At 44.1% G+C, this 17,642-nt stretch overlaps 1 protein-coding gene and 1 long non-coding RNA gene across 2 annotated transcripts in view; both read right to left on the bottom strand.

Moving 5' to 3' along the window:
- Positions 1-341: 341 nt before the first annotated feature.
- The window catches only part of LOC134396937 (uncharacterized), a 212,491-nt gene continuing 195,190 nt past the window's right edge, over positions 342-17,642 (bottom strand). The window contains exon 2 of the long non-coding RNA XR_010025308.1: positions 342-690. This is a non-coding gene — a long non-coding RNA (uncharacterized LOC134396937). The remainder of the gene's footprint in view (positions 691-17,642) is intronic.
- Positions 2,375-17,642, bottom strand: part of SCIN (scinderin) — a 58,686-nt gene continuing 43,418 nt past the window's right edge. The window contains exons 9-16 of the mRNA XM_063123539.1: positions 15,643-15,764; positions 13,749-13,839; positions 11,080-11,250; positions 9,730-9,907; positions 9,326-9,447; positions 6,887-6,964; positions 4,884-4,944; positions 2,375-2,945 (exon numbers count right to left, since the gene is read on the bottom strand). Coding sequence (XP_062979609.1) covers positions 2,812-2,945; positions 4,884-4,944; positions 6,887-6,964; positions 9,326-9,447; positions 9,730-9,907; positions 11,080-11,250; positions 13,749-13,839; positions 15,643-15,764 — 957 coding nt within the window. The 3' untranslated portion in view covers positions 2,375-2,811. The remainder of the gene's footprint in view (positions 2,946-4,883; positions 4,945-6,886; positions 6,965-9,325; positions 9,448-9,729; positions 9,908-11,079; positions 11,251-13,748; positions 13,840-15,642; positions 15,765-17,642) is intronic.

Raw genomic sequence — 17,642 nt, 5'->3', positions numbered from 1 at the left:
CCTCTGCTAAGCTGTGAAGCTCATCAGGTGACCTTGGGAGCAGTCACTCTCACTTGGTCTAGGTTAATCATGCAAGGTAGTTGTGGGGATTAAATGGATAGGCAGAAAACCATGTATAATGTCCTGAATTCTTTGGAGAAACGGTGGGATGAAAATGTAACAAATTTGAACAGTTACTTCTGCCAGAATAAACTATGCTAAATACAAGAGAGTATAATCTGTCTCCATAGTAATGAATGGGAAAATCATAAACTCCCTGAATATACCATGTCAAAATGTAATATACCATGTCAAATGTAATTATATTAGAATAAAAGAAGAAAGACAACAATGTAATGAGCTTGTTCAGAATTGGAAAGCATTTATTAATTGGCAGTATAAGATTTGTACATCTATAAATCTGTCTCTTATGTTTAATTTATTATATAAAAACCAATTATTAAATCACTGTAGAAACTTGTCATTGTCATTTATTGTCACTTTATAATCCTGTATCTACTTTCTTGATATTTATTCCTTTTTTTAAAAAAAATCAATAGGCTATATAAAAGTCCATCTTAGCACATAGGTGCCCAGGTTCAGGAAAGGAGAGCTGTATGAGTAAACAGACTTCCACATGTGGTTTCTTTGCAGGATCAAGAGCCATACATATGGAGTTTTCTATACGAGGCTGTTAATCTACTGCATCTACTTTTGATTTCATCACAGAATTCTGATCACCACACAAAAAGCGTTTTCTTTCCTGCTTTTCTGTTACATAACGTCTGGGTGGCACTGTGGTATAGCAGAATAGAGCATCTTGATAAAATAGTTAAGAGCAGAGACACCACATTGACAACAAAGGTCCGCATAGTTAAAGCAATGGTACTCCCCGTAGTAACCTATGGCTGCGAGAGCTGGACCATAAGGAAAGCTGAGCAAAGGAAGATAGGTGCTTTTGAACTGTGGTGTTGGAGGAAAATTCTGAGAGTGCCGTGGACTGCAAGAAGATCAAACCAGTCCATACTCCAGGAAATAAAGCCAGACTGCTCACTTGAGGGAATGGTATTAAAGGCAAAACTGAAGTACTTTGGCCACATAATGAGAAGACAGGATACCCTGGAGAAGAGGCTGATGCTAGGGAAAGTGGAAGGCAAAAGGAAGAGGGGCCGACCAAGGGCAAGATGGATGGATGATATTCTGGAGGTGACAGGCTTGACCTTGGGGGAGCTGGGGGTGGCGACAACCGACAGAAAGCTCTGGCGTGGGCTGGTCCATGAAGTCACGAAGAGTCGGAAGCGACTGAACGAATAAACAACAAACAAGTGAAAAAAGCTGTTTCTTTCACTTTTACATTGAAATACCAGAGCTTCCCTGATTTAAAAAAAACTTGCCAAAAGTGCTCTTAAGAAACAGAAGTGAAACTGGAGGGTCATGACATCATCTAAAGACCTGTAATGCTGACTGGGAATGCTGCGAGTTTTTTTCTGTCTAAACATTGCATAGGATTGAACCCTAAGATACATGCAGAATTGGTAACAAATCACTTTTCATCTCTGCTCATAACACAATGTGGTCTGGATTATGTGGACTGATCTGGAGAAATGGTGGAGGTGGTCTTGATGTAAGAGAAGATGGAACAGAAGAAAATAGTAAGAAAAAAAGATGAAGTGGTGGAAAAACACAGGAGAGGGAGGAATGGGAGACGATGTGGTCTGGACCCCCTGTAAAATTCTGTGACAATGGCAGTGCAATGGCACAATAAAAGCTTCATCTGGTAGCACCAAAATATGTCCTCTTCTAACATCATGATTGTGTGAGGAGTATAGCATACCAAAAGTAATAGCATGGTGCTACTATACAGCTATTGGATGGTATACAAGTGTGGAACGGGTGAGGAACCAGGCATTGCTGAAATGTAAAGACCACAGTTTTGGCACGGAAAGGAAAAATATATATGGTAGTTTTCAGTGTTGTGAGCACAGCTGTTCATTCTGAACAGTGGCGTAAAGGCAACATTCTCTCCCTCTAAAGTCTTTTGCTAGTCAAATGGTGTGGAGGGAAAGCTCAGAGAGAGTGTATCAACAGACTGCATAAGCTGTAATTCACTTGGGCAGAGAACTTCCCTGAGCTTGGGCAGACAAGTTTGAGGCCTGCAGAGTTCCCTTGCTCCTGAGTTTGGCAGCTTCCTTGAGCTGTGCCTGGTGGCAGCAACTCACTGCAACAATTTGCTGAAGCTTTTGGAACATAAGCTGTGATTAGTATCTGGGACTTGGACTAAAATAGATGGAAAATACAGGTGCTTTATGGCAAGAGCTGAAGTGAAAGCAAAGCTAAAAAGACTGCACCAACATTACAAGCCAAGAGAGAACCACACCAGCTTTTGTTGAAGCTGGTTCTGAGTGGCCCTGAAGGTAATTCACTCATCACTACTCATCATAGAGGCCTGCGCTTAAGCACATAATAAGCCAAGCCACAGCCAGAATTGAAGGCTATGCTGTGGGAGTCCCGTAGCCCCTTTTCAAACCTGAACTAGCCTTTGGGAAAAGTGGGATTTGCAATGGCATCAAGAAGCATTGCACAGAGTTATAGGACTTCCCTCTTCTTCGCACACCTGAACAATCTAGACTTGGAGAAGGGGTATTTTCAGTTCCATCCAGGAACATGTATCTATGCTTATCAAATGTGTGTGTTACGTTATACCCATATTCACACAATTGGGACATGGACCACAAGAGCAGCATATACACTAATATGTAAGTACATGCTTAAAGCTGCCGGGGAATGGCTGTGCTCTGATATCTGTTCTGAGTTGGAGGATTCTATGGCTGCTCAGTTTTTCCATTTGTTGCAATCCCAGGCCAAGAACCAGCCCGTGAACGTTGGGGGCTCGTAACCTTGTTGCACAATAACAAGTGGCGTCCCTTTGTCTCTTCCAGAAGGATCAGTCTCAATGTAGCGTTTGGCTGAAACATGAATAGTAATGTGTTAGTCATATGTTATCACGAAACACATGAATATGCAACCATGAAGGTTGCACAGTCATGTGTAATACGTTATCATGAAGGTTGTATAGTCATGAGTAATAGTAATTGCCATTTTGTAGCTCAACCACAAATCACCATTCTCAAGCTGAGCTTCCTTTTCCATTCATGTCAATAGAGTCTGCTCTGTGTGCACCTCTCCCATGTGTGTGGGGGGGGGAGGGGGCGTAGAATGTTCTTTGCCGTGCAGTGAAAGGACAAACCCCACCTGGCAGGCTATGTCCATATTGATTTCTCTCCCCTCTACTCTGGCTCCAGTATGTTGCATCAGTGCACTGAAAAGCATATCTGTACTGGCCCTGTCCTTATCCTTTGGCAGGATACATGACAGACCAGAGGAACGTACAGTCAGTACAAACGGTGAAGTCCGTAGTAGGTTATGAAGGCCAAACAAACATACAACCTGGCACTGCTTTCTTACTTCTGGACTTGGTCTCCATCAAATCAGAATCACTGAATCTTCCCTATCAACCTGCCAGGTCACTGAGGTCATCCAAGGGCATGCTCCTGGTGGTTCCACATAGACCTACCCTCCGACTGGAGTCCACCAAGGGAAGAGCCTTCAGCATGGTAGCCCCCCTTCTATGGAATCCCTTGCCTCGAGGTCAGACAGATGCCAATGTTGTATTAGTTTTGGCGCCTCCTGTCACAGTTCACTTCGCATTTTGCTTTTTTAAAAAAGTAATATCTATTTTTATGTGTTTTTATTCTGTTTTTATTTTATCTTGTACACCGCTCCAAAATTTTGAATGGGGAGTGGAATATAAATATTGTAAATAAATAAATAAACTATAAGCTAGTCCGCCCTGGAAGTCTTGGCCAAATTTGCATAAGTTTGCACTGGGGCAAAGCAATCCTACCTGTACAGTCAGAACGCTGCAAGGTCAGCATCACATAGCCAAATGTCCTGACTGGAAGTGAGGCAGGAGCAGCATTCTCTTCCCATCTAGATCTTTAGAAAAAACTATTTCCCTCCCAGGAAATGATATAAATTCCCCATCACCATGTTGGAATCATGTTCAAGGACTGGGAGAGCTTTGGAACATGCACATTCAAGGCCTCCCCCAACCTGCCCCCTTTTCATGTTCCCCAGTGTCAGAGCTCTGATGTGGGGAAAGTGAGTGATACAGAACTTTCTGCAGGTTTTTTTTTTGGGGGGGGGGGAATCTGAGGTTGGATTTCTTCCTCCAAAGTCAGAGGGAGAGAGCCCATTATTTCCTGTGACCCTCGAGATGCCTTCCCAGGGGTCACAGAATTGCAGTATACGTGCCTAACAGCACTACTCTAAACATTGCTATTGCAGGCTCCATTGATTTTTTTCCATATTTTTAAAGTGTGTGTATATTAGTTGTGATGCCCTGACTTAATTAATTTTCAAATTTTAATCTTGCATTATGAACCACCTAGAGTGCAGGCCAATCTTTCAAATTTAACAAAGAAATAAAATGTTACAAATTTAAAGTGGATCCTTGCCATGCAACTGATAACAATCTGAGTCCTGTATGTATTTTAATAATTAGCAAAATGCCCATCATGATGAGAAAATGGGTATGCTTGAGCAGGCATGCAAAAAGTGCAGCCTCAAGCCCTGTCTGAGGGGCCCTGACCCCTAGAAAGAAAACGGGGGGGGGGGGGAGGGAAGAATGCTCTAGGAAATGGGTTCAATGGTTCCTGCCACAGAAACCTTCTTCCTAGAGCATCCCTCAAGAATCCTAGGAAGCAGCGCTTGAAGGTTCCTGTGTATGCTCCAGGAATGGGACTTCTATTACTGAAACCATAGAGCTGGTTCCTAGCACAATTTCCCCTTCTCCCCTCACAGGTCTTATCATCACAGCTTGGATTAACTATTTGGTTCCTTACCGGATTTAACTGATTCAGTGCGTTCCAGTTCGTTCGCATCTTTGCCAATCCAGACAAACACCTAGACGTGACGAAAAGACACACAGACTGTTGCATGAACTGGAAGCAACTCTGCATATTGAGCCCTAAGAAATACCAGTGGCCTGCAGGCAAAGGTGGTGGTGATTTCTAATGAATATTTAAAGGCTGTACTACACAGTGGAGGGTGCTGGCTCTGATGTCAGTGGGGCAGTGAATCCGCTATGGGTTTCAGTCAGAACACAAAAGGAGCTAACGAAGTTGCAGTACTAGAACTGAACTTGAGGGACACACACAAGGAATCCTTTCAATAGGGCTGACCCAAGACACCTTGGGTGCCTGAGGCAAAGGACAAGATGGCAGCCCTACCCCTTCCATGTACAGAAGCCAACTTCACTGACAAATAAAGCTCCCTTCAACACTGATGAAGGAAAGCGTCCTCCACACTTGAGGCAGCAAGCTAGTTTAGGAGGCTCCTTACAGGCTGCATGGCACACCTAACTCTGTCCTCCAACAGAGGGGAAAGTCCAGGAGCTCAGGAAGAACAGCTGGTTGGGCTGGTGCCACTGCCCCCCTGCCACAAACCTGCTGCCTCAGGCATCTACCTCACTCTGCCTAATGGCCGGCCATGTCTATATAGCTTCTCCCCCTCTTCTTTCCAATTGGAATTAGTAGCAGAGGTCTTTCCAAACAGACATACTACTGAGGAAGAGCACAAGGTAGCTGGTTAGAAAATTGTTTTGTTCTCCCTCCACAACTGAGGGAGCAAATGCTGACAATGGTTCTTTAACCATGGTTTAGGCAGTGGTAACCACTCTGCAAGATGAGGGGGCTACTGGAAGAGAAAGTAGTGAACCCTGGGTGGCTGTTTTTTATCAGATGCTTTCACTATCACTAAGAAGCACACACTACCAACCCTTCTCCCTTCCTGCTTTGCCAACAAGTCAGTGGACTGCAGAGAAGTGTGCTGTTTGGGGTGAGGCTTCATTGCTGCAAGAACAATACAACACAAGCAGGTACATCCTGCCAAATGAAAATGGCTAATTTCTTAGGGTGTTGTACGACAAAGTGGCATGAATGACCTATTCAAACAAAACATTTTTATGCATCTGCACCTAAGGGAATTGCTCAATTGCTATGCCAGACATGCCAAATGTTATATTGAAACAGGCCCTCAAAAAAACCAAGCAGCTAGGATGTTCCTATGGCAAAAATGGGATCATATTGAGCCATATATCAAACACATCCAAAGAAGCTTAGTTTTGACATCTGTTGTTACTGTTTGTTTTTAAAGAGGTCTTTTCATTTTAATATTTTCTTACTCTATCCTTTTAAACTGTTTAGTCCACCACATCAATTTACGGTGCAATCCTATGCATGTTTCGACAGAAAAAAATCCTACAACTTCCAGTGTGCCCCAGCCAAACATGCTGGTTGGGGAATGTTGGGAGCTGTAGGACTTTTTACTATCTAAATATACATAGGCTTGCGCTCATAGACTAGGCTACACAATAATAATAATAATAATAATAATAATAATAATAATAATATAATAATAATAATAAATTTCTTACCCGCCTCTCCAACTGAATCGAGGCGGGGAACAACAAGCATAAAATACACAAAATACTGATTAAAAACATCCATTCAGCAGAGTGAGCCTAGAATGGGCTATACCACAATAGATTTCAAATGGGGGATACAGTTTTTTAATATTTCCCTAGGTAAACACACATACTAGAAAACTAGCATTACAAAGAGACAGCATTCCTAGCCTAGCTCTTTGCCTGTTATGCTGGTATTCAATTTGCAGGAAGCTTTAACACTGGGTGCAATTTGAAAATGTGATTCTACCACCTGTAGTCTGAAGTGCTGCAGCCCATTCTACCACTTGTACATTCTACCACCTATAGCTGCTACATGTGTAGACTAACTATAGGGATCTCTTGTCCCAAAGAATTTCATTAATGAACAAAGTATCTTACCTGATCCCAAGTATCTAACAGCATGACATCGTCTTCAGCCAAATCGTCCTGAGTAAATTCTCCAGGAACCTCCTCAATCTATAATATATATATTTAAAAACTTTACTGTTCTGTTCGTTCCCCTAAACAAAACAGCATAGATTAGTATAAATTGTTCTAACACCAAGGTACTGCAGTTTTGAGTGTCAGATTATATTAGGACTGGCAGAAGTCATAGAATTGTTAGTGAAGATCACTGGTTAAAAAATATAGGTTCAATTGCAGAAAGTTGAACAAAGGAGATTGTAGCCATGAGAACAGCTGGAAACTGAATCACAGTCAGGATACAGTAGTCTTGATTTCAGACCAAGGTAAAGCATGAGGGAGCCAAAAACAAAACAGTAAACAGAGGGTAGTTTGCACTTAGTGCTGGTTAGGAAACATGAACTCCACTAAAATCCCGGCCAAATAGGACACTGTCTGTAATATCCATGAGTCACATTTTCACAGCCCAAGGAATGTAGTTCGTATTCTTGGTCAATCAGAAACCAGGTCCAGCTACTGGTCAAGAGATATTCCAGGTGGCATTACACCTTCAGATCCACTAGTACTTGTGATTCAGCTGCCAGGAAACGTATTTGAACAGTAAATTTGAGGCCAGGATTTATTTTTTAAATCAGCCATGTACATTTTGTACAGACCCAGGTTCAGAAAGGATTTAAATAAAGAATCAAATGCAGTAAATCTGTTAGATTAACTAGACACCCGGTCACATTACAGAAAAAGGGAAAAAAAGAAGGGAAAAAACCAATTAGCAAATTTTGTTCATGAGAAAGGATTTTGGTACAGAACATTGTGTTTTTGTAAATCAGGGCAGATGTGTGTGGGAATTTGCATTGCACCTGTCACTTGACTAATGAGTAAGCTGCTTCCATTTGATTAGATGTAAAGCTAGCAAATAGAGAATGCTAAGAAGTTCAGATCGTTAACAGAATGTGCTCGCTGGAGCAACAGAACTGCTGAAAATGACACAATTAAATGGGATATTTCAACCCTTCCCATGAAATTTAAACAAAACGTAAGCCCTCTTACATAAATTCTAACTCACTGCAGAAATTGTGTATTTCCAGTATTAAGCTGAACTATTGATCCATTAACATGATCTACCCAAATGCGTCCTTTGTTTTCAGAGAAAAGTATGAAGTTACTAAGGCCGTAGCTAGACCTAAGGTTTATCCCAGGATCATCCCGGGTTCATCCCTGCCTGAGCGCTGGATGCCCTGTGCGGCACTTAAATGAACAGGTTTGACTCCAGGACAATCCTGAGATAAATCTTAGGTCTAGCTACGGCCAAAGTAAGTCCAGATAGGTCAGGAACAAAAATAATCATTGTTCTGATCACCCAGGTCCTTCCTGTGAAGATCACGTGTGTAGTTTACAGATTTTTAAAATCAGTTAGAGTTGGCTCAAGTGAAAGATATGGGGTTAGAAGCACAATTAGGGATGTGCAACTAGGCTCATGGAAGTGGACTTCCCCACCCTCTCTGGCCCACTGAATGTGTAACACTGCGATGCAGAGGGTTGAGGGGAAAGGGGGAAACCCCTGGAAATTGGATAGAGGCATCTTCTCTGAGCAGAGCTCATTCTGGGCTTGATGACCCAGAATCCTTAAAGAATGATGTTGGGTAATAACACTTAGCTAAGTGTTATAAAAGTCTGTAATATTGTTGGACTGTATTATAAGTGTACTCTTTCATGTTTGGTATATATTATTGGTTATTATAGTACCCAACATCGTGATTGTTAACCACCTTGAGACACATCAGTTTGTTTTACATATCTTTACAAATTGTAAATAAATGAGTTATTTGATAATTATCACTTTTTATTGGTGTTTGGAGTAGTTGTGTGCCTCTTGGCACCTTATATAGTACTATGTAAAGAAATTGCATTCAGAACTTGGCATAGCTCAGTGCCCAAAGTTGCCCAAACCACACCACTTCGACAAAGGGTTTGATCACAGTACATTATAAATGCACGGATACCGTAAGGTACACTCAGTGGGTGGAGAGAAAAAACCCTGACAGGAAGAAAATAAAAAGGGAAGAACATGATAGAACGGGCAGGATGGCATCTCTCTTACAATGGGTGGGCAACTTGTGGCCCCCCAGATGTTTTGGCTTACAACTAACTCCCTTCAACCCTAGCCAGCACAGCCAATGGTAAGAGATCATGGAGTCGTAGGTCAAAACATCTGGAGGGCCATAAGTTGTGCCTTATAAGACCAGCCTGTGTCTGAACCTCTATGCTACAATAAATGTGCTCCCTTCTGCCTTTACACCCTGCAGAGGACATTTTTCCTTGCCCTGCAAGGGATGTGAATAGCCTCATTCATGAGCTAGAGATGGAATGACCATGGTAATCAATGGACAGAGCAGAACATACTCATCTTATACTTACTATAAACCTGCCGGTTTTATTAGAACAGCCATAAAGACGGGGAGGATGGTCTTCTGACTCGGTCAGTAATTGTGCAGATGTCTGGTATTTTTTCTTTCCACCGAGGGCCCTCCAAAAGTCATCTGGAATATACAACACAACATTGCCTTAGTGATGCACCCTGCAAACACACATTGAGGGGACAGTCGCACGCTTTCTGTTCCCTCCCGCCATCCATCCTTTCCCCCAACTCCCCTTTCTCTTTTCCCCACCCCAACATTTCTGCCTGTGAGCACCCTCCGAGTCCTCCCAGGAGAAAAAGGGAGAAGGAAAGCCATGCACACATACGTGCATTGTCAGTTTCGATCTACTCTCCCCAAATACTAGGTAGCCACTTATCCCTTTGCCAAGGCCTTCACACTCACCTGGTTCTCGGCCTTCTTCAATCCTTGAGGTTTGACATCTCACAACATTTGCTGTATACTGAGCCCCCTTCTCTTCTTCTCTGCTTGCTCCTTTTCCCACCCAGGTATAGCCAGAGTTATTTGGCAGTTTCAAAACAAAAACATCATTGGAATTCAACGAAGTGGCATCAACATCGACCTGAGACAAGAGCGAGAAGGCTTCAGTCGTCTTTTGGTTTTTCTGTTTTTGATTTTAGCACAGCATGCATAATTAATTTATCCCCAGAACAACTCTAGATGCTGGCTCTTGGAAATGAGACCCATCATAGAGAGGCAAATTTGTCAATTACACTGTTAAAACTAAATTTAAAAGGCAGATTTTAGTTCATTTGTCCCATCTCTGAAAAAAATGCTTAGGAAGGTGCTTTTGGCAGGACATTCAAGGTAGCATTGAAACAGGCCTCTGATGTTCTGCAGCTAACTCCTTGGTGGAGCTCTGGAAGTGATAACTTATAAGCCTCAGTCCTCAGTAGGAAGTAGGGGTGTGCACGGACCCCCCAATCCGCTTCGTGGCCCGATCCAGAAAATCTGGATCGGGCCCGATCCTCTTCGCGCCGCTCCGCCCATCTCCCGCACTGCGGAGCGAGATCCGGCTTCGCCGTCACTATATGGGCGGCGGCGGCGCCAGAGAAACCACCCACCCACCCCGCCCCCTTACCTTCCTTCGTCGCGGGATTCAATTGAGGCCCCGGTTGAAGCCGGAAGAGGCCTCGGCCTTCACTTCTAGCTTCAACCGGGGCCTCAATTGAAGCCAGCGACGGAGGAAGGTAAGTGTCCCTCCTCCCTGCTCCTTTACCTGGTGCTGCCGGATGGATGGTGGTGCCGGCAGCGCCAGATTAGTCCCCCTCCCCCCCCCACTTACCTTCAGGTGAAGCTCCGGATTGAGGCGATCCTCTTCGCCTCGATCCGCAGCCCCCCTGACTCTCTTCGCCTCTGCCTTAAGGGTAGGTGAAGCCCCCCACTCCGTTCCTGCTTCTCCGGTTCGAGGAGAAGCGGAGCACATCCCTAGTAGGAAGAGCTGCTGGAACAATGTCTTTACGCCAGCTTTGATACCTGATCTTCTTTGCCTTGGCTGTCTAACCCTCCCACTGAGGGACCTCCTGTGAGTAGTCCCTGGTTTGACTTTTGACTTTGCCTGGTAGTACAGTACTCTTTGTTTGAACTCTGCTGGCCTGGACGTTTGACTGGTCTGTGGCACACCCCATGCAACCAGGGCAGCCTGAAGACGTGACTCCCTGCTTCTCACTTTAAATGTTTACAGCAGCAAAGAAGATACAGAGGCATCTCTCTATGTGAAGGTGAGCTGCTTACCTCTACAATCCTGGTGATGGTTGCTAGATTTCTGCGAATTTGGAACAAGCGTGTTGGCGGAGCAGCCACTTGGCCCCCTTTCTTGGATGTCCCATCTTTGTAAACGATGAGTGGCTTGTCTCGGAACAAACTCAGCAAGTGCGGAGGCTCCTTGCCTTGGCTGACTCTGATCTGTGGAAGTGAAGGGAGTGGGGGGGGGGGGGGTGACAAGTTGGGTGAGAAGCTGCCTACTGGCCTAGCCTGACCTGGACAAGAGATGCTGCATAGGGTAAGGAGGTTGGCAAGAATTAAGAGCGACAAGTTTTTTTGAATAATTTAAGCTTACGTGACTGCAGCAGGCAAGGCGCTCTAAACCTGCTCAGTCTCTCACGCAGAACTACGACATGCCCGTTGCAATCTTAATATTCTCCTAACAAAACATTTGTGTGTGTGTGTTGTGTTTGGTTCAGGGAGATTTGCATTTAAATGCATCAGGAAGCATATCATATCTGTTTTCACCCAGTCTGTCTATCTGCCTGAAGTTGGAAAAGAGCAAGGAGCATAAAGCCATCTGGGAATGGAGATTTACAAACTATGCTGATTACAAGAAAAGCTGCCATTTAGGACTGAAATGAAAAGAGTTCTTGGAAAACAAGCAAATCTTTCTGACAAGGAACAGCACAGTCGATCTTTAGAGCTCACTATCATGAGGATGAGAAGCAGCCACCAACTGCTGTAGCTTAAAAACAACAGCAAACAAATCGCCCCACACAAGGAGGGCAAGAATAAAAATGTCCATCAGCCAACATAGCCAGAGCACAGCTCTTCACATTCAAGGTTTCTGAACCTTTAGATACAGTAGCTCCCTTCAACAGGGATACGGAATTTCTTTCAACCTGAGGGCCAAATTCAATTTTGAAGATGCTCTCGGGGGGGAGGGGTCACATACCAGAGGTGGTGGAAGGCAAAATGGGGTATGGCCAAAAATACCAGATTCAAAAGAGGGCAGGGCTCCTGCAGATTTAACTGTTGTGATGAAGAGGGAATTTCAGCAGGTGCTGCATGCATACAAATGACACTTGCTGAAATATCTTTTTCTATGCAACTGTTAAAGATACAGGAGCCCTGTCCTTTCCATATGGTCACCCTACCTAAAGGTTCAATGGGGAAGGAGGGGAAGGAGATAAGGAATACACATTCCTTACAAGTGAGCAGGGAAAAAGGATTGGAGTTCCCAAACCCACCACAATAGGTGTTGGAGGCCACACACAGGTAGAAAGTAGCCTGTATCAGCCAACCTCTTTGATGTAATCTGATTTGACTCCTCCACAATTCAATTAACATTTGGAGTGAAGCAGTACCATTCAGAGCAACATGGCAAGTTTTAAGATCAAGAGAAACACTCATATCTCTCTATATACAGCAGACTTCCCCAACCTCCTGCCCTCCATATGCATCGGACTGCAACCCCCAGAATTCCCAGCCAGCATGGAATTGTGGCAGTTGCAGTCCAGTACATATGGAGGGCGCCTGGTTGGGGAACACAAATGCAGAACGTCTTTCCCTGCCCTCCCTTCCCAATAAAAATGACTGAAGCCAGTTTCGTCCCCTCTTCCCCTGATCACACCTGCTGGACAACTAGATGTGATCAGTAAGGAGATTACCAGTGAAACCAACTTCACACATCATGAATTGCATGCGGAAAGAGGGCAGCAATTATTTGCAGGTGCAGCCAGTTCTTTTGGAGATTCCCAGCAAGGAAACCTGGCGCAGGGCTATTCACAAAGACCTCCGCAGGTTTGCATAAAATTTCAAGATCCTCCTTTGGTTGTAACATAGGCTGCAGTGCCATCTAGTGACTTGAAAAGGCAATTACACATTAAGTATCTTAAGGTATCATCTGTTTCAATGGTTTTAAAATCCTGTCGATTTCAAGAAAAGGACCATTCAACCCTTCTTTAGGTATAACAAAGTGTCAGTGATCACTCTTGCCCTTCATCAAAGGACAAGCAGTTTTAAAGAAAAAGAGCAAAGGAGGCTTGCAAGGGCAAAAGCACGAATTAAAGCCCTTGGCGAAATATATTGACAAACGAATGCAGCAAAAACACAGAGGGCACCAAATGAACACTGCGGGAAAACAAAGTATCAGGTCAGTTATCTGACCCAACTTATCACTTCCTTCCTCCTCCAAACTTTTCTTGACTCAGCATTGTAGAGCTGAGGCTGAGATTAGACTGTAATTCTAGCTCTATGCAGGTGTTTACCTGCAACAGAAGCAGGGACAGAGATATGCACATGCGTCCTGACCCCCCCCACACACACACCTCTGTGCACCCAGAGATATTTAGTATGAAGGATTTTATAAGTGTGTTTGGCTGAATGCGTTTACAAAACTCCTATGTTCAGGAGCCTCAATACAGCCTGCCTCCTGTAAGCATATTCGGCAAAGCGTGCTTGCATAACCCTTTTCAGATCTTTGGACTCAATCTGCAAAGATCTATAAGGCAGCCAGGTGCACAGGTATGCCATGGGCCAGGGCTTACATGCATGCCCACATATGGGAAATCCAGCAAAATATGGTTGTGGATTTCGACTTATTAGAATGAACCCAAAGTGCCGCATTTATGTTGCTAGTGTGGTGTCTCCATTGTGCCATCAATATTTTCATGCTCAGCAGGAAGGGCACCAACCTGGACAGCATGCCCTTCAAGCGACCGGTCAAGCTGGACTGTCAAGAAGGCCGAAGTAGTCAGCTCGTCTCTAGTTGCATGAGCCCCTTGCCTGTGGGTGGAGAAGACACAGATAAAGCTGAGGTCTCACTCGAAACGTAGCTCCATTGAGTTTCACAAAGTGGAGCGCCTGCCTAAATGGGCCAAGACACATGAAACCAGTTGGGGTGGGGTAAACCACAGTTGTCTGGGCTTTCTTCAGAACAGCAAAGCTTCTATTTTTATGATTAGTAGCCAATTCCATCTCAGAGGCTCAGCAAGGCCATCTGCAAGTTTTTGGGGGATAGTTTTATTTCTTTATTTTAGCGTATTTTTAGACCACCTCTCTGCTGAAAAAACGCTCGAGGTGATATACAATTAAACACAATTAAAGATTAAAATGCAAAATAATGAAAGCGAAACAAGCAAGAAATACAATAAAATCGGATGTCACTAAAAGCCAGAGAGCAACATTAACCATCAAAAGCTTGGATGAATCAGCTGGCTAAAGGACAATAGGAAAGGAGCCACCCTAACCTCCTTGCCAAGTGAGTTTCGAGATCGAGGTGCTGATTCACAGGAATCCCTGTATACACAAAAGTCACCTTCCATCCTTGCCTTTTTTAGGAAGTGGGACACATGACAGGACCTCAGAAGATGATCATGGATTGTGGGCAGGTTCCTATGGGAGGAGGCAATCTTTCACATGTCCTGACCTCAAGCCATTTACAGAGCAATCCTACGTTTCCTAGGAGGGCATCCCAGGGACCATAGGAAACAGCAGGTTCCTACCCTCTCTGAGGCCATAGACAGAGTTACAACCTCAGCAAGGGGGAGGGAATCTAAGGCCTCATCGACACCAAGCAGAATATTGCACTATGAAAGCGGTATATAAAAGGCAGGAGCCACACCAAGCAGGCTATAGGGGTATGAAAGCAGTATATGGTATGTGTCAATAGGCCCCAACAGTTATCAGTGCACTTCAATGCCTCTATAAAACAGTAGTGTGGCTCCTGCCTTTTATATACCGCTTTCATAGTGCTGTATCCTGCTTGGTGTAGATTAGGCCTAAGTGGTTCCCCCCCGCCCCCGCCCCCGCTCCACCTCACACCCTCTCTCAGACACTGCAGAAATCTCCACTGCAGCTTCCACAACTGAGGTTGGAGTTCCAAGCTCAGGAAATAATCCAAATGAGAAGGAAGGAGATGTGCCGGAAAGAGGGGGGGGGGCACCGTGGGTCTGCAGGATCCGCCAGCCTCTCAGCTCCCTTTCCTGCCCCCAGCAGCATAGCTCCCCTAGACACACACAAAGGGAATTATGGGAGTTGCCTCAAAGGGAATTATGCAACTCCCATAATTCCCGTGAAAGGAGGACAGAGATGCAAAAATCACCTCCGTCACATGCCCAGCAAAGCACAGGATACACTTAAGCCTACGATCTCAGCTTCCGTCTCGGGTTTTCAAAAGGTAGGATTGCTCTAATTAGAATTCTAGGAATAAGGAAGGCCTTAATAAGTATAGAGCAAAGGGGAGCTGAGGAGACCTTGGATCCTGTGATCAGAGCACACTGCCCCATAGACAGGGTCTCCAGGTCAGCAGATCCTCTCTGGAGGATGTGCATAAACCCTTCAGCTCTCCCCTGCATAACCTACTTGGGTTATACCTCACAATTTGAGGCAGATGGAAGAAATCTCCAAAGAGGCCTGGTTTGGGCCTTCCTGTTGTACATTTAGCTATTTAAGGCACAGAACAGCACACCATCCTGGAAGACCTGCCAAAAATGTACTGTTTTCAGCCGTGGGAGCGCAAGGGCTATTCACATCACATCAAGGATAAAACCGTGAGCCAAGAGGCAGCACAACTTCAATTAAACATACCACGTGTAGATTATCTGTCCTTTGGAATAAGTGTACAAAATGATGTAGCAATCACCACCATAAAACTGCCCATAGCTCTCAGGTGCTACAGGGATTCTGCCATTGCTTTCAACACGCCAGATCTGAAAAATGGAAAACACCATTGGAAAAATATAAGCATTGGTGGATTCTCAAAACAGAGCTTTTGGTAAGGTGATAAATTTCAGAGGGATAGCCGTGTTAGTCTGTTGTAGCAAAACCAATAAAAAGTATTGTGCCATCTTCAATAAACTATTCTAAGACCAAGATAATGGTTTTTGGTAGTCACAGTCCTGCGCCTAGATGGATTTTGGACCAACATGTTATTGAACAAGCCCGTTCATTTAGATACTTCGGCATGCTTTTCAGTGAGTCTCTCATGGAAAGGGCATAGGGAGGCTGTGAAACGGAAGGCACAGAAAACTACAGGGGCTTTAATGAAGTTTTATTATAATAAAGGGGGACAGATGATTGAACCTGCCCTAAAAGTCTTCAACTTCAAATGATTTATGGGTCTGAAATTTGGGGGTTTGACAACACCATCATTAACGCCCAGGAAATTGTGCAGAACAATTTTCTTCGAAAATTTCTCTCTCTCCCATCCAGAAGCCCTGCAGCTTTTTAAAGTACAGAATCTGGATAGCCATCAATTAGGACAAGAATAGAGAGTGCTCAGTTAAAATATTTTAAACGAATTGCCACCTTGCCAAATAAACGTCTTCCAGCTATGTGCTACCAGGAAATGAAAAAAACTCTTATTGGGTGGCAATACTCCAAAAGCTCCTGCATAGCTATTACTTTCCTGAGCTGAAGCCTGTCCTTGATATGGATAAGAAGCAACTAAGGGATTGGCTATTTTGGATAGATTCGAGAAGGGATCTGCAACTAATTAAAAACCTCTAAATTCTCCTGGTGGTTCCCTCTTTTGAAAACTGAAGATCTCAGAACCAGCTATTTGTCCAAATTGAGGCCTCTTTCCCCAAGAAATGCTTTTATTGAACTGTACATAACTTGAATCCAAGTTATGCCAACTGCAGTTCTGGGTGGATGCTACCACAAGGTGCCGTTTGAATGCAGACCATGCATCTGTGGCCAACATCAAGTGGAAGACATTGTTCACTACATGTTAATGTGCCCTCTGTATAGGGATTCCTGAAACCCTTGTTAACACATGGATATAGGAAAGCCCTTGCAGAAACGGTTCTTTTTCTTCTGAGTGATACCAACAGTTATGTGACACATAAAGTGGCTTTGTTTGCTCTGGCAGCAAAAAAGATTAGGAAGAGAGAACTAGCCAAAATTGCCATAAACTGCCATGGAGATTCAGGCTGCTGAGTGAAAGCTGAGTTTTAGTTACGGTAAATTCTACGTTATCTGTATAATTTTCTACTGTTCAAAATATTTAGATTTATATATGTTTAAATATTTTCTTTTGATGTATTTGTCATGGCCTTTGGCTAGGCTGACCATATGAAAACTAGGACAGGGCTCCTGTATATTTAACAGTTGTATTGAAAACGGAATTTCAGCAGGTGTCATTTGTACATATGGGGAACCTGGGGAAATTCCCTCTTCATCACAACAGTTAAAGCTGCAGGTGCCCTGCCCTCTTTTAAATCTGGTCACAGTATAGCTGCAGTATAGCTCCTGCAGCTTTAACTATTGTGATGAAGAGGAAATTTCACCAGGTGCTGCATGCATACAAATGACACCTGCTGAAATTCCCTTTTCTATGCAACTGTTAAAGATACAGGAGCCCTGTCCTACTTTTCATATGGTCACCCTACCTTTGGCTAGTACAATAAACTTTGATCTTGTACTTGCGCCATCTTAAGAACTAGGCTGATTTAGGCTGCCGTCTTATACCCATTCAGACCCAGCCCATGGCAGGTTGCCACCTGAAGCGAGCATCTGCCCACACGCCCCACCACAGCACTGCTGCCGCTGCCTAGCCCCCCCCCCCATGAGTGTTTGAGGGTTTT

This window comes from Elgaria multicarinata, chromosome 1 (genome assembly GCF_023053635.1).
Source record: "Elgaria multicarinata webbii isolate HBS135686 ecotype San Diego chromosome 1, rElgMul1.1.pri, whole genome shotgun sequence".
NCBI classification, from domain to species: Eukaryota; Metazoa; Chordata; class Lepidosauria; order Squamata; family Anguidae; genus Elgaria; species Elgaria multicarinata.
The sequence above is the reverse complement of the archived record's forward strand: the minus strand, read 5'-3'. Positions and strand labels throughout refer to the sequence as shown.